The 16,962-nt window shown below is 43.8% G+C and overlaps 1 protein-coding gene across 1 annotated transcript in view; it reads right to left on the bottom strand.

Moving 5' to 3' along the window:
• ANKRD31 (ankyrin repeat domain 31) overlaps window positions 1-16,092 on the bottom strand; it is a 108,759-nt gene extending 92,667 nt beyond the window's left edge. The window contains exon 1 of the mRNA XM_030192298.1: window positions 15,874-16,092. Within this exon, the coding sequence (XP_030048158.1) occupies window positions 15,874-16,015 (142 nt within the window). The 5' untranslated portion in view covers window positions 16,016-16,092. The remainder of the gene's footprint in view (window positions 1-15,873) is intronic.
• Between the last annotated feature and the right edge of the window lie 870 nt (window positions 16,093-16,962).

Genomic DNA, 16,962 nt, shown 5'->3' with positions numbered 1-16,962 from the left:
AAGGTACATAACTACCTACATAAGCTAGAGATTTTGAGAGGATACAGATTAAAGAGAGAGACCACCAAATATGACGGCCATTTGATTTGAATTTTCCAGGACTACTCGATATCTCTACAAGAACGACGGAAGAAGTTTAACCCATTATGTCGCCGCTTGCAGGAATTGCAGGTCAGATTTATGTTCATTTACCCAGCGGTGTTACGTATACGACATGGAGACAGATGGAAATCGTTTGACACAGAGCTGGCAGCCAAGGAATACATTGCAGAGTTGGAAAACAAGTTGGCTCCGCAGCCGGCTGAGGAAGGGGGAGAGTGAACTGTTCTTGGACTTTGCAGTGGACTGATGCAGTGAGTACAACAAGCTGTGAGAACATTTCTTAGTTATACAGTCAACAAGGGCGGGAGGCCTCGTGCATTGTAGGGCTCCCAATTTAAAGAGGGCAGATGGATAGAGAACGGGAACACAGGTTAGATTCTTGGGAGGGGGGGGGTAGGGAATGGGGTGGGAAGGGTTAGAGAAAGGGGGAGCACAAGATCTCATTTGGGAACACGGAACACAACACTGGTACCAATTAAGAAAACACATAGCAACACCAGGTACAGAAGAGAGGATAGTGATAAAACGATGTGCAGTTGGAAAAAGGGAACTCTGGGGCAAGGCTGGGTGCCCTGGAGACATAAACAAAGCATCTTAGCGTCACCAGGACAGCCTGTTGCACCTGTATGTCACCTGCTAGGATTCGCCTGATCTCTTGGAATGTGGGGGGCATCTCCTCTCCAGTTAAGAGAACTAAAATACTTGTGGCCCTTAATCGTCACAAAGTAGGAATAGCCTGCCTTCAGGAGACCAGACTTTCACAGGAAGAACATGAGAAGCTGAAGCGCCATTGGGTGGGGAAGTTTTTAGCTCCCCAGCAATAGGTCGAAAGGGGGGGGTAGCGATCCTGATTCACAAAACATTATTATGCACAGCAAAAATGATATACAAAGATGGTGAAGGAAGATTGGTGGGGATACACCTCAATCTACAAGGGAACGAGATAATGCTAGCCTCAGTATATGGGCCAAACTCCTCAGCACAAAAATTTTATGCACAACTGTTAACTCGATATCAAGATAGAAAGGTGTGGCCCTTAATAATAGCAGGGGACTTAAATCTGGTGATGGATGCAGAATTAGACAGATCTAGACCACCTCCCAAAAGTCTGACTTCTTCCCCCTCGGTGTTAGAAACCTTTTGTCAGGGACTGGGCCTGATAGACCCTTGGAGGATCCTCCATGGGGAAGAGAAGGATTATACACATACCTCCAGAGCACATCACACACAGTCCAGAATAGATTATATACTGGTAACACAGGATCTCTTTCCCAAGATCACTGCAGCCACAATAGGCCCGGAAGAGATTTCGGACCATTCTGCCATTTGGGTGGATATTGAATCGGGGACTTTCTTCCAGAGGCCATCAGGGTGGAGATTCCCAGCATATTTATTCTCCTCTAAAGAATTCCAAGGCCACTTGCAAAAGAAATGGGAGGAGTTTCAGGCACACAACTCAGAACACGTAGAGAATATTGTTCTTTTTTGGTCTACCGCCAAAGCGGTACTCAGAGGTGAGATTATTGCCTACGTCAGTAGACGGAATCGACAAATCACCCAGGGAATCATAGACCTAGAGAAGAAGCTAAGAGGGGCGAGACACAGATACATTCACGAACCTAATCAATCCCACTATGAGGCACTGACGGCTACTAGGGTGGCCTTAAATAGTCTACTACATGAGAGAACAAAGAAATCTCTGCTGTACAGAAAGTACCAGTTGTACAAATTTGGGGACAGAGCAGGAGGAATGATGGCCCGTCTGGTGAAGGGAACCCGGAGACCGCATTTCATTTCCGCTATAAAGACACCTGGGGGCAAGACTACAAATAACTTATCAGAAATAGCTCAGACTTTTCAAGATCACTTCACCACCTTATATAGGGGGGAAACGGAAAAAGTAGGCCTCCGAGAGAAAATTCAGAAATATCTACAAGAGAGGAAATTGGGGAGTATGTTGACGGACCACTTAGCCTCTCTAAATATCTCGATAGAGGCCAAAGAGCTACAGACAGCCATTAGAGCGCTGAAGTTGCATTCCGCCCCTGGGCCCGATGGCCTGTCCGGCGAATTTTACAAAATATTAACATCACAGATAATAGGTCCTTTAACAGAATATCTAAATACGGTGGTGGAGGCGGGGTGTTTCCCAGCACATGCGAATACGGCTGCTGTTAGCCTTATACCTAAACCTGGTAGAGACCCCTTGGACCCTAGCTCCTACAGACCCATATCACTCATTAATGTAGAGGCAAAACTACTGTCCCATATTTTAGCAGGTAGATTGGCGCCCCTAATGCCCCAACTAGTACAGGAGGAACAAACTGGCTTCATTCGGGGCCGCCAGTCAGTCCTCAACGTGCGGAAATTACTATTAGCCATGCTGGCCAGACCAGGTTCAGAGGCCCGTGGGTTGCTTGTGAGTTTAGATGCGGAACGCGCTTTTGATCAGGTGGAGTGGCCTTTCATGTTTGAAGTCCTGAAAGACAGAGGGTTGGCAGGGTGGTTTTTTCAAGCGATAGAAACATTGTATACACACCCACGAGCAATGATAAGAGTAAATGGGATGTACACAGATAGTTTTGACATCGAAAGGGGCACAAGACAGGGATGCCCTCTGTCACCATTGCTTTTCATACTGACTCTGGAGCCCTTGTTGGCAGAAATTTGATCGCAGTGCAACATTAAGGGCATACAGGTATGTGGGAGGGAACTGAAAGTACTGGCATACGCAGATGACGTGCTGATGTTGCTGAGTGACCCACAGGCCTCGCTCACATCGTTCTTGTCTGTGATAGAGAATTACGGGAAACTTTCGGGATATAGGCTTAACTTGGCTAAGTCACTGGCCCTTCCGCTGAGTGAGACGGTGCGGAAAGAGTGGAGAGGCCAACAACCACTACAGTGGGCACAACATCAAATCCGTTATCTGGGGGTCACAATCCCAGTAGACATGGAAACACTATATGAGAGTAATGTCTCGCCCCTTGTGACCTCGACCAGGAGATTATTACAGGCATGGAGTGCGTGCCCTCTCTCTCTTTCGGGTCGGATAGGCCTTTTTAACATGATGATTGCCCCTAAGTGGCTATATATATTTCAGATGCTGCCCTTGTACCTGAGAGAGAGGGAGGAGCGGACTCTTAATCAGCTTACACAGAAGTTTTTGTGGAATGGGAGAAGGCCTAGACTCCCTATTCAGATATTACAGAAACCCAAATCACATGGGGGAATGGGCCTGCTTAACATACGTTACCTCACTGTAGCTAGTTCTATGAGGCACATAAAAGACTGGCTAGCAGGAACCCAGGATTTTTCGATAACACCTTTAGAGAAGGCCCTGGCTCCCACTGCACATCTAGGATGGGGATTGCACGCGCCGGGACATAAATTAGATGAGGGGCTGGGGAAGAATCCATTATTACTGGCAGCAAGAGCAACATGGAAGTGGCTCTGTAAGAGGCATAACTTTGATTGGAGGGCGACTCCATTTCTGCCACTGTATCACAATCCGGATTTTCCCGAGGGATCCACCTCTGCAGCCTTCGCCCGATGGCGGACAAGTGGGATACAGTATATCTACCAACTAGTGACAGAGGAGGGCAAGATACGTCCATTTACAGAACTGCAACAGGAATTTAAGCTGACCGAGAAAGACCGCTTTGCTTATCTACAGGTCCATCATTACATCAGATCTCTGGGATGGTACAATTTAAGTGAGGATGTTCAGGACATTTTAAACACTGCATTGACTTTAGGGGCACAGAACCCGGTGCCCCTGAAATACCACCACAGATACCTACAAGACACAACAGAGGACATAGATTACTGAACCGTGGTGATAAAATGGGCGGCAGACCTGAAGGTGGAGATCACGGAAGATACATTAAGAGGTTTCCTGATCTCCATACGAAGTACCTCGGTCTTCACCCGCTTTTGGGAACTACAATATAAATTTGCCCTTCGGCTTTATGTTTCTCCAAACAGAGCCTTTAAAGCAGGATATGGCCAGTCTGATATCTGCCCGTGGTGTGGTCTCGCTCAAGCTTCCCTTGGACATATGTTCTGGACTTGCTGCCACACGACATTGCTATGGGCACAGATACTGCGCGAGACGAGGAGATATTGGGGTCATAAAATTCAGTGACAACCCCTACTCCTTTTTGGAGAATTCAAGGGTACTGGACCCACTCCCTCAGGTCTTCGCGCTTTCCTACAGAGGGCAGCTTTAATGGGGAAAAGAGCCATATTACTGCACTGGAGAGACAGTAGAGCACCGTCCATAACGGACTGGAGGATACAAATGATTGAATTATTGAAGTTAGAGAGGCGCGGAATTCAAGAATTGACATCAAGAGAAGGTCGGACACTGCAGAAAATATGGGCGAACGTTTGGGACACTTTGCAACCCACTGCAAGAAGTAGAATCCTCAATTCATAGTACCTAATAGTGATAGTACTGTTAACATTATTAAGCTTGTGCGGATAGGGAGGGAAGGGAGGGGAGAAGGGGAGGGATATGCTGATCGGATGGAGGGAGGGGTTGGGGGGATGGGAGAAAATGTAAAAGATATGTTGATGCTTGGCTAGATGTTGATCATTGTGATTTTCACTGTTAATTGTATATGTATTCGTTCTGTTGCCATTTGTTGCGCAATGATAATAAAAAAGATTTAAACATAAAAACTTTCATTTTTTGAGGTTCAAGAAACATATAAGTCACTGATTTGAAAGATACAATGCATCGACATGGAAATTTTAACACAAATACAGCTCCTAGCGCTACTGCCCTAGGCCTAAGACTCATAAATTCTGTTCTCCGCATTTGAGTATCTTTATTCAAATCTGGATATATACGAACTTGTTCCCCTAGAAACTTTTCATTTAAATGTTTAAAGTATAATTTGAAAATATTATTTCTATCCAACTCTATCGCAAATGACACCAAAAGAGTTGTTCTCTCTGTTACATTGTCCAGTGAATTCTCCAAAAAGTCTGTTAAGTTATCTGCTGGATTCTGAGCAGCCGGGGAGGTCGATTTTTTAATCCCAGTTAAATACTGAGTTTTATTAATAGGTGGAAGAGCCTCTGTTGGAATTTTTAATATTTCCTGGAAATATCTACGTAGCATATCAATTGGTGAGATCAACAGAGCTTTAGGGAAATTAATAAATCGTAGATTATTCTTCCTCCCCTGATTGTCCAAAAATTCCAATTTTCTCCTCAATATATCTCTATCTTTAAAGACTTCTCCTGCAAACACCTGCAACGTAGAGAGTTCAGCTCTTAAAGTTCCAAATTGATTCCCTTGATCTTGAACTTTATCCTCTAACTTCTGCTGAACTTGTTTTAAGTCTATAATGTCTTTTATAAAAGAGTTGGTTACCTTTGTTAATATGGAGTTCATCCCCTGAATTGCGTCCCATAGAGAGTTCAAAGTAACCAAAGCCGGTCTTACCATCTCCGTTACACCTACGGTTGTAGCTCCCGAGAGCATGGAGGTCGAGGTCGCATTGACCCTCCAGTTTCCAGCTGTTCCCACTATCAGGGCCAAAATCGCCGCGGTTCCTCCTTGGAGTGCTTCGTTACTCTCCACTTCAGGAACTGAACTAGGTGATCCTACCTCGGAGATGAAACTACTTCTGGGTCGCGGAGGGGCTGCGTTTTCGGGCGGGCTCAGCGAGACCGCTCTATCGCTGTGAACCACTGAAACCTCCATGGCTCGATTCGAGGTTGGCGTTTGCATGACCCGTGGAAGAACGCCAACTTGGTCCAGGGTCAATTGCCGGTGAGCGGGAACAGTTCCAGGGGCTGAGGAGGACAGAACTCTGGGCTTCCCCTTCCTTTTCCCCATCTCCTGGGGTAGGATTAGCTCGCCAGCAATGAACACCTCGCAAAGTCAGGAGCTCACTCTCACACGTCCGCTCTAATCCGCCATCTTGCCAAGGTGAATCATTTTCAACCTCCAACATTGTAAGGTAGGGCACCTAGTGGAAATCCACTCCGAAAGAATAGCCTGCTTTGCGACCATTATAGCTTTCCGGGCAAACTTTGTAATCCCTTTGCGAGCGGAGAGTGATAGTACAGGGTAACCAAACAAAAGCTCCAGGTATGGGCTCCATCTCACACCCCACATCATTGACACGTGCGCGGTTACGTCCGTCCAGAACTTTGCAACCTTTTGCAGGCCCAAAACATGTGTCCAAGAGTGGCCCCCTCTGCTCCACATTTGGGGCACTCCCCCCATGGCGACGCTCCCATGTGGAACGCGCGCCTGGGTGCTTGCTACATATGCCTGCACTGCAAATTTAAATTGTATTTCCCAGTAGATCGCGGACCTGGCCGAGTGCCTTATTGCCAAAATATGCTTTTTCAATTGTTCCAAAGTAAGGCTACTCGAAATGTCCATCTGCCAGGCTTGTAGTATCTGACTATAGTTGAGTTCCGGCAATGTGTCTTTAATGTGTCTGTGATGAAACGCTAGCGGTACTGACCCTTGGGTTTCCAGTGAGAAAGCTGTCGAAATTTCCTCCTGAACATCTTCAGTCAGATCAGTCCATTGCAGCGTGTCCACAAAATGTCGTAATTGGGCATAGTGGAAGCAATCTCTATTTGGTATGCCAAACTCAGTTTGCAAATCCTGGAAAAGTTTTAGTTTCCCATCTGGGGTAAGTACCTGTAAAATGTACACAATCCCTTTTCTTTGCCATCTGTGGAAGGCTGAATACAACAGTCCCGGCTGAAACATGGGGTTGCCGCAGAGAGATAAAAATGGTGTCACTTTCGAGGAGAAATTATGTAAGCGACATACCTACTTCCACGTCGCCTTCGCAGTGGGCAGGATGCCTGTGGATCGGAGTATTTTTGGGGTCGCTCCTCCAACCATACGCAAGTGGGCGCTGAAGTGCACGGTCTGGAGAGCTTCCAGCTCTAACTGTGTGTTTGAAAACTCTGACCTGGTTTGAAACCAGACACTTATGTGTCTCATCCCACTAGCAACTGTAATTTGTTTCATATTTATAAGTCCAAGGCCACCGTATTCCACCGGGACCTGCAAGGCCTGCTGCGACAGACGAGCCCTTTTCTGATTCCAAAGGAAGGCTCACAACATCCTGTTTAAAGTCCGTTCATCTTTCGTTTTTAAAAACATGGGTAACAGCTGGAAAACATACAACCACCTAGGTACTATACACATATTATACAATGCTATTTTCCCCAACAAAGATAATGGCAGAGTTTCCCACGCTTTAAGGGTGTTCTGTGTTTCTCTCAAGAGATACTGCACATTCTGCTTATACAACTTTGTGAGGTCCACAGGGATTATAACTCCTAGGTATTTTAATTCTACCCCTGCCCAGCTAAAAGGGAATGCCCCCTGCTTCCATGGTCTCTTATCTGCCAGCACTGACATTGCCTTTGATTTGGTGAGATTTAATTTAAAACCTGATAGTTCCCCGTACTCCCCCAGCTCTTGCAGCAATGGGCCTATAGAATTATGGGGATCTGACACAATTAACAGAACATCATCCGCGTAAGCGAACACTTTAATGCAGTGGTCTCCCATCTGTACACCTGCCACCCCTTCATGTAAAATTATACGCCTTAACAAAGGTTCCGTGGAAAGTACAAAAAGGAGGGGGGAGAGCAGACAGCCCTGCCTAGTACCTCGGCAGATGTCAAATTCTTGGCCTTTGACCTCATTTACCATAAGCGCCGCCCTGGGACTAGAGTACAAAGTTCGCACTGCTTGAAGGAACCAGCCCTGGAACCCCATGTGTCCCATTGTCTGAAACAGGTACTCCCAGTCCACCCTGTCGAATGCCTTTTCGGCATCTAGACTTAGTATCATCGAAGGGGTGTCACTATCTTTACAGTTTGCCATGGCCAAAAGCAGCCTTCTGACATTTAAAACCGAATGCCTGGATTTAACAAAACCTACCCACTCCTGCCCCACCAATCTTGGTAAAATTAAAGCTAATCGTGTCACCAGGATTTTTGCTAGCAACTTCATATCCACGTTAAGGAGGGATATGGGCCTATACGATTCCGCGTAATCCCTCGGTTTACTTGGCTTTGGTATGAGTGTTATCAGGGCTGAGTTAGCATAAGCCGGGAAGAACCCCTCTTCTATTGTGTCTTCGTAGTATGCTAAAAGAGCTCCACACGCTTCAGGCGTCAGGAGTCTATAGTACTCTCCAGAGAGACCGTCGGGCCCAGGGGCCGAATGCAGCTTTATTCCCTTTATTGCCTCCTGTACTTCTACCAGCTGTAATGGCGCATTTAGTGCCTCTCTCTCCCTTTCACTTAATCTTGGGAGGCCTACGCTCTCCAAGTATCTGGTCAATTCTGGGGTTCGGGGCATCTATCTTTGGCATACAGAGTAGCGAAATGCGAGGTGAGCATGTTCTCTATTTCTTGGGGCTTATTCGTCAACACTCCTCCAGATGTTCTCAAAGCATCGATAGCCCGTGTGCCTCCCCTACCTTTTATAGTCTGCGCTAATAAGCATCCTGTTTTATTCTCGTATCTATACAATTTATATTTCTGATATATCCGGGACTTCACCTCCCTTTCATGGAGCAGCGTATTAAGAGCTAGTTGTGCTGATTTAAGATTCTCTAAAGTAGTTCGTGAGGGATTCCTAATATGTTTCTGTTTAGATTTTTGAAGCTGTGTTTCTAGGTGCAAAATGCTAGCTGCCATTCTTTTTTTCCGCACGCTTACATAAGCTATGATATCACCCCTTAACACTGCCTTTGAAGCGGACCAGAATAAAGTTGGCATTTCCTCCTGTTCTGCGTTGTACTGCGCGTATTGTTCCCACTTCTCTTTTATATACGTTTGGAACGATAAATCATGGTATAAATAAGATGGAAACCTCCAGCTACTTCCCCTAGAATTCCCTATTGCCGTGTCTATGTCTGCCCACACTGGGGCATGGTCCGAGACTGCTTCTGGGCCTATGTCTGCCCCGTCAACTTTGCTGAACAGAGCCCATGTGATAAATATATAATCTAATCTCGCTTGTGTCCCGTGGGCCCGTGACCTATGCGTGTAGTCTTTTTCTGTGGGGTGCAGCACTCGCCACACGTCCACCAAATCCATGGGTTTGCGTCAGTTGCCGAAGTGTTTGTAGTTCTATATCCCGCATAGTGGGCCGAGGCGGGGCTGTGGTGCAATCCATGTCAGGATCCATAATAAGTTTAAATCCCCCAGTAATATTAGCGGTTTCCCACTCTGTTGCAGACACATTTGCATCAGTTCTTGATAAAACCCCGGATCTGGGATATTGGGTCCATACACTACTAGCAGGTAGAAATCTAGACCTCTCAGCCACACCTGGAGGAGAATATTGTTGCTCTGTTCTCCTTTAGCTACTAAAGATGCTTTATAGGGCACTCCTTTTTTAAATAATACAGCTACTCCTCCTTTTCTCCCCTGTGCAGCAGCATAAACCTCGCCTACCTATGTTCTTTGCAATTTCTGATGCTCCACATCAGAGAGTCTCGTTTCTTGTAGGCAAGCTATATCAATTTTATGTCTACGCAGTGCTGTAAGGATCTTAGAGCGTTTTATTGGGGATGTGATGCCCCCTACATTCCAAGTCGCTACACGGGTAGCCATGCGTAGTGCCAGTGACAGAATCTGCCTGGCCCTTTATTCCTGTGCTCTTGAGAAGTGTTTTTAATGCTGAAAGCCCTACGTAGCGGGGGACCCTGCTTTATATGCCGTGCCAACATTCCCTCTCCCCTCTCCTGCGCTGCACAAACTTCCAGAAAAGGAACAAGTCCATCTTCCTTATCTGCCCCTGGGTGGCCTATCCCTCCCGTTCCCTTCCCTTCCCCAAACCTCCCTACCCCTCAGTATACCCTCTGTGACCTCCACAGGCCCAAGGCTCACGAAAGTACGGGGATCTACTCGATGCTAGGGGCCCAGCCCCGGGGTGCCCATTTTAACATTTCACTCTACCAAACTCCTATTACATTAACCATGACATAGTTATAACATGTTAACCATTTAACTTTTACACATTCCAACTTGGTGAACATCACATGACTAGAAAAAGAACACTTACTGCTGAGGAGCAGGCTGAAGTTAAAAGAAAAAGAGCTGAAGCACAACGAAAAAGGAGTGCAGCTCTGAGTGAAGACAAAAAGGCACATGAAAGTCAAAAAGTCACTGCAAGAAAAAGGTCCAGGATACAAAAGATGACAGATGAGGAAAGTGCAAGTAACCGACAAAGAAACGCCGTTTCAGAAAGGCACAGAATTGCTGAAATGACAGACGAACAGAGACAAACACACAGAACAAGGCACACTGCTATAAAAGGCAAAAGATTTGAAAAAAAGACAATATGAACGAGCAACAAATAGAAAAAGGAGAACATATTTAGAACATGAAAGAATTAAACAAACAACAAGACAAAGACGAAAAGATTTAGGGCAGAAAAGACTTGCTGAAATGACAGACAAGCAATGAAGAACGACTACACAAAATATAACATATTTCAAATGCAAAACAATTGGAAATCTGAAACAAAAGAAAAAACCCTGTGACACAGCACAAAATAAAGACGAAGAACGGATACAGTGACAGCACAGTGCAGAACTCCAACCACAGGAATTGCAATAAGAGACTGTATCAATGAGAAAGAAACTCAATACTATAGTAGTGGTCCAATGAACAAAGTCTGTATATTTTGCAATGCCAAACATTTTCACAATGAAACACCTTCTGACAACCTATTTACACAATGTTGTAGTAAGGGCAAAGTACAACTTTCTGTGTACTCTTTAGCTTTTTGGAAATATATTATAAATATAAATTAAAACAAGACACAAAGATGAAAAAAAAAAGAAAACAATCCATATGTCATACTCCTGGACCATATTACTCATTATACACCCTTCTCAACTATTCTTTATAATCACAGCACATTCTTCCTAACAGTTCCCTTAAAAACATAATCGCCATTAGATGATAACCTTGCTAGCGCCCGTTTCATTGGTTTGAGAAATGGGACTTTTTTTTTTTTACTAGTTTTCCATAATTTATTTATGGCATATATACCCTGCATTATCCCACACAAGTTCGGGTACAATGTGGCTAACATCAAACTTTTTAAGTAAATTACAATAACAGAACTATAACAAAAATACAAAACAATAACAGGTAAAACTAACCAAGCAGTAAGATGACTCATTTTGAAATAACAAATTAACTAAAAGAATAACAATTACCAACAGGGCAATGAATTCACTAAATAAGAATGCTTTCAACAATTTACAAAATTTCACGTAGTGAGTAACATATCTGAGTGACTTTGGTAGGAAATTCCATTTCCTAGTAGCTTGGTATGTGAAGCTTGCATCATGAATAGATCTGTAACGAAGATTTTTACAACACGGAAAATGAAGAAGATGGTCTCTCGATGTCGGATGAGAATTACGTAAAGGTAATTCTTGTTAGTACTGCATATAGTCAGGTAAAAGACCAAATAAAATTTGATAAATAAGTACACATAGTTTAAAGGTAATTCTTGGAAGCAAATGCAGTTGATTAAGAGGAGCTGACTTGGTGAATCAAGGGACTTTACATATGAGACAAGCCAAAATATTCTGAGCTGTTTGAAGTTTTTTGATGAGAGACTTTTAGGCCTAAGTAAACAGCATTACAGTAATCAAATTTTGATAGCACTAAACTAAAGAGTGAAAAAGCAAGATAGAAAAGAAAGGCTCCAAACTTTTAAATCTCCACAGAGAATTAAAGACACTAGAAATCACCACAGAAACTTGAGGTACAAATGACAGTTATTCCCAAGATTTTCATGGTAGTATAAAAAGGGTAGGACACATTATCAATAGCGAAACTTTTATTAGTCAGTGGGTGGGCAGAATTGATAAGGATTAGGAACTTGGTGTTATTCTTATTCAGTTTTAATGTAAAATTGGGAGCCCAAGATTCAGCAAGATTTCATCTGTTTTCTTTAAATATGTAAATAGTGACATCATCAGTGTAAATAAAGGTATTAAATCCATTTGATTCCAATAATCTACCCAGTGGGACCATCATTATATTAAACTGAGTGGGAGAAAGGGGGGAATCCTGGGGCACCCCACACACAGAGAGCCAGGGTGAAGAAATGTTACCAGGTAACTTTACTTGATGTTGTCTTGACTTTAAACCATTTAACCACAACTCATACTAAGAGTCACATTTCCTAATTACTCCTAAAAGGGGTGTAATCTGTGTATGTCCCACAGGTCCCTCCCTCTGAGAAGCATTCTTCACCCTCCCCACCTGGAGTGGCGGAGTAGTCTAATGATTAGAGCAGTGGGCTGATAACAAGGGAAACCATGGTCCAGATCCCAATGACAGTTCTTGTGATCATAAGTACATAAGTATTGAAACACTGGGACAGACCAAAGGTCCATCAAGCCCAGCATTCTAACAGTGGCCAATCCAGGTCACAAATACCTGACAAGATCCCAAAAAAGCTCAATACATTTTATGCTGCTTATCCCAGAAATAAGCAGTGGATTTTCCCCAAGTCCATTTTAATAATGGTCTATGGACTTTTCCTTTAGGAAGCCGTCCAGACCCTTTTAAAACTCTGCTAAGCTAACTGCCTCTACCACATTCTCTGGCAACGAATTCCAGAGTTTAATTACACATTGAGTGAAGAAACATTTTCTCAGATTCGTATTAAATTTACTATTTTGTAGCTTCATCGCATGCCCCCTAGTCCTAGTATTTTTGAAAAGCATAAACAAGCGATTCATGTCTACCCGTTCCACTCCACTCATTATTTTATAGACCTCTATCATATCTCCCCTCAGCCATCTCTTCTCCAAGCTGAAGAGCCCTAGACACTTCAGCCTTTCCTCATAGGGAAGTCGTCCCATCCCCTTTATCATTTTTGTTGCCCTTCTCTGTACCTTTTCTAATTCCACTATCTAGCTTATTTTCGAAAGGGAGGGACGCCCATCTTCCGATACAAATTGGGAGATGGACGTCCTCCCGAGGTCGCCCAAATCGGCATAATCGAAAGCCGATTTTTAGAATCCTCAACTGCTTTCCATCGTGAGGACGACCAAAGTTCAAGGGGGCATGTCGGCAGTGTACTGAAGGCGGGACGGGGGCGTGGTTAAGAGATGTGCGTCCTCGGCCGATAATGGAAAAAAGAAGGGCGTCCCTCACGAGCATTTGGTCAACTTTACTTGGTCCCTTTTTTTCATGACCAAGCCTCGAAAAGGTGCCAGAAATGACCAGATGACCACCGGAGGGAATCGGGGATGACCTCCCCTTACTCCCCCAATAGTCACCAACCCCCTCCCACTCTAAAAATAAAATTAAAAAACATTTTTCCAGCCTCTATGCCAGCCTCAAATGTCATACCCAACTCCATCACAGCAGTATGCAGGTCCCTGGAGCAGTTTTTAGAGGGTGCAGTGCACTTCAGGCAGGCGGACCCAGGCCCACCTCCCCCCCACCTGTTACACTTGTAGTGGTAAATGTGAGCCCTCCAAAACCCATCCAAAACCCACTGTACCCACATGTAGGTGCTCCCTTTCATCCCTAAGTACTATGGTAGTGGTGTACAGTTGTGGGGAGTGGGTTTTATGGGGGGGGGGGTTGGGGGGCTCAGCACCCAAGGTAAGGGAGCTATGCTCCTGGGAGCAATTTGTGAAATCCACTGCAGTGCCCCCTAGGGTGCCCAGTTAGTGTCCTGGCATGTGAAGAGGACCAGTGCTTCTCCCATGACCAAAGGGCTTGGATTTGGTCGTTTTTGAGACGGGTGTCCTCGGTTTCCATTATGGCCGAAAACTGGGGTCGACCATCTCTAAGGTCGACCATCTCAATATTTAGGTCGACCAGCTCTAAGGTCAAATGTTGAGATTTGAGCATCCCCGACCGTATTATGGAAACGAAAGATGGACGTCCATCTTTTTTCGATTATACGAGTTTCCCTGCCCCTTCGCCGGAACGTCCTTAGAGATGGACGCCCTTAGAGATGGTCGTCCCCGTTTGATTATGCCCCTCTATATCTTTTTTGAGATGTGGCGACCAGAATTGAACACAATATTCGAGGTGCATTCTCATCATGGATAGATACAAAGGCATTATAACAGCCTCACTTTTGTTTTCCATTCATTTCCTAATAATACCTAACATTCTATTTGCTTTCTTAACTGCAGCAGCACACTGAGCAGAGGATTTCAACATATCATCAACAACGGCGCCGAGATCCCTTTCTTGGTTGGTGACTCCTAACGTGAAAACTTGCATTACATAGCTATAGTTCGGGTTCCTCTTTCCCACATGCATCACTTTGCACTTGCTCACATTAAACGTCATCTGCCATTTAGACACGCAGTCTCCCAGTCTCGTAAGGTCCTCTTGTAATTTTTCACAATCCTCCCGTGATTTAACAACTTTGAATAACTTTGTGTCGTCAGCAAATTTAATTACCTCACTAGTTACTCCCATCTCTAGGTCATTTATAAATATGTTAAAAAGCAGATGTCCCAGCACAGACCCCTGAGGAACCCCACTATCTACCCTTCTCCATTGAGAATACTGACCATTTAACCCTACTCTCTGTTTTCTATCCTTAACCAGTTTTTAAATCCACAACAGGACACTACCTCCTATCTCATGACTCTCCAATTTCTTCTGGAGTCTTTCATGAGGTACTTTGTCAAATGCCTTTTGAAAATCCAGATACACAAAAATATCAACTGGCTCGCCCTTATCCACGTTTGTCCACCCCTTCAAAGAAATGTAATAGATTGGTGAAGCAAGATTTCCCTTCACTAAATTCATGTTGGCTTTGTCTCATTAATCCATGCTTTTGAATATGCTCTGCAATTTTGTTCTTTATAATAGACTGTACCATTTTGCCCGGCAAGTCACTTAGCCCTCCACTGCCTCAGGTATAAACTTAAAATTGCAAGCCCTCCAGGGATAGAAGAATATTTTCTTTAATTGGATGTAACTTGCCATGAGCTTAGCCATGCAGCTATTTGCCTGCATGTGAAGCCCCATTTTTTCCCATCTTCCCAGCTAGCAAGATCTTCTCAGGCAGGAGAGAGATCAGAATTCTCTTGCCAACACCGCAGTCACTGCCAAATCATGCTGGAAGAGGTGTGTCACAATGTATGATGAATGTGTACTTCAGCATGTTTACAGGCATTATTCAGTGGTGGCTTTAGTGCAGGCAGGAGCACTCTGATGATCCTCCTGCTCATGAAACTCTTGCTCTATGTTGATAAGGCCTGGTTCTGGAGAAGCTGAAGTGAGTCCTGATATGCAAAAGGGATGTTGTTATGTACATTAGGGGAAATGGTTCACAAGAAAGGAGGTGAACAGAAAATGCCTATGGGGGTCATGACTTACATCTACCATAGGGGATAATGCTGAGAGTATTTTATTGGACCATTTTTCTCTTGCCAGAGTTTAAGGGGAAAGAAAATCTCTCATGCTAACAAACCCAAAGTGACAGGAGCAGTCAGCATAGGTGATTTTGAGTCACACCTAAAATGAATTTTAAACTGTTAATGTTCATGTTAGTCCTGCAGCCACAGTACTGAGGTCATGTTTTACTATATTTACATGGCATGTTAAGGCCCATAAACATTGTATTAAGACATTTTTATATGAATATCAACATAAGGGTTTAGTATGATGACATATTTTTCTTCTCTAAATATTCATTGTAGATGTTCCATTACAGACCAGCATGAAGTAAACTAGAATATGATTACATACCTGTTTTATTGGGTGGTTCTTGCTCTGTGATATGCTGACATAAGATTGCATTAACACTGATTTTTGCACATTTGTTTTTCTCATGTAGATGTTTTTTTGATTTTCTATCTGTAACTGGATCAGTTTCCTGAAGTTGAACCATTGTGAGACTGTTATGGTATGTATTTTTTTCTTTAGTTTTACTAATCCAGCTGTTTTCTCTGTTATTCTCATTTAGTGTGTCTGTCACTTGATTATCTGCTACAGGATGAATGAAAGGAATAACACTGTTACAATGCTCAGTACTTTCAGAAGCACTAGGTTCAGCAACAGTCCCTGAAGATCCATGTGGTATAAGTTTCCCTACATTACCATAAGGAGTTTCTTCAGTACAGTGTTCTAGATTGCTGGTGATCATGTTGCAGTTGTTAGACTCTGCACTTTCACTGGTTTCCTGTAATACAACTGTGCAGTCTGAATCACTTGGACTTGCAGTTTCCTGTTGTTCCAATGTGGTTAGTTCTAACTGCTTTTCCTGTAAAGAAATATCCCCTACAAAAGTCAAGGACTCAAGAACACTTTGCTCATTCTCTTTATTTTTACCAGTGTTCATGTTATAATTATCATTTTGGTCCCTTGAGTCAGAAGGGGAGTCTCTCTCATTTAAATTTTGCATTATTACAGTATTGTTGAATTCATTATGAAGATCTTTTGTTGCTGAACATTCCTCATGACTGTCAAATCCAACAACATCACTATTAACACCTTTTCTTATTTTGGAATGCTTCAATTGCTCATCAGCAATATTTTTCTTGTCAGTGTGAAAGGCATTTTCCTCTCCATCCATGCCTTCATTTATTATCTTCTCAAGTTTCTTTAGCTCACCACTGTTTGTGTCATCTTTTCTGTGCTCACCATTATGGCTATCACAGTTCTTATAATGTTGTACAGTACTCAACACTGACAAACCGGCAATTTCATGCAAAGTCGTTACTAAATGTGCGTCAGAACCAGAATGCACAGTGTGACCTTTGCACGGAGAAATCACATAACCTTTGTGCAGACTTTGCAGACTTATGACAGTACTCTCTGAACTGGCTGCTGTGTTTT

The sequence above is a fragment of the Microcaecilia unicolor genome, chromosome 2, assembly GCF_901765095.1.
Source record: "Microcaecilia unicolor chromosome 2, aMicUni1.1, whole genome shotgun sequence".
Classification (NCBI taxonomy): domain Eukaryota; kingdom Metazoa; phylum Chordata; class Amphibia; order Gymnophiona; family Siphonopidae; genus Microcaecilia; species Microcaecilia unicolor.
This window is presented reverse-complemented; position numbering and strand designations above follow the sequence as displayed.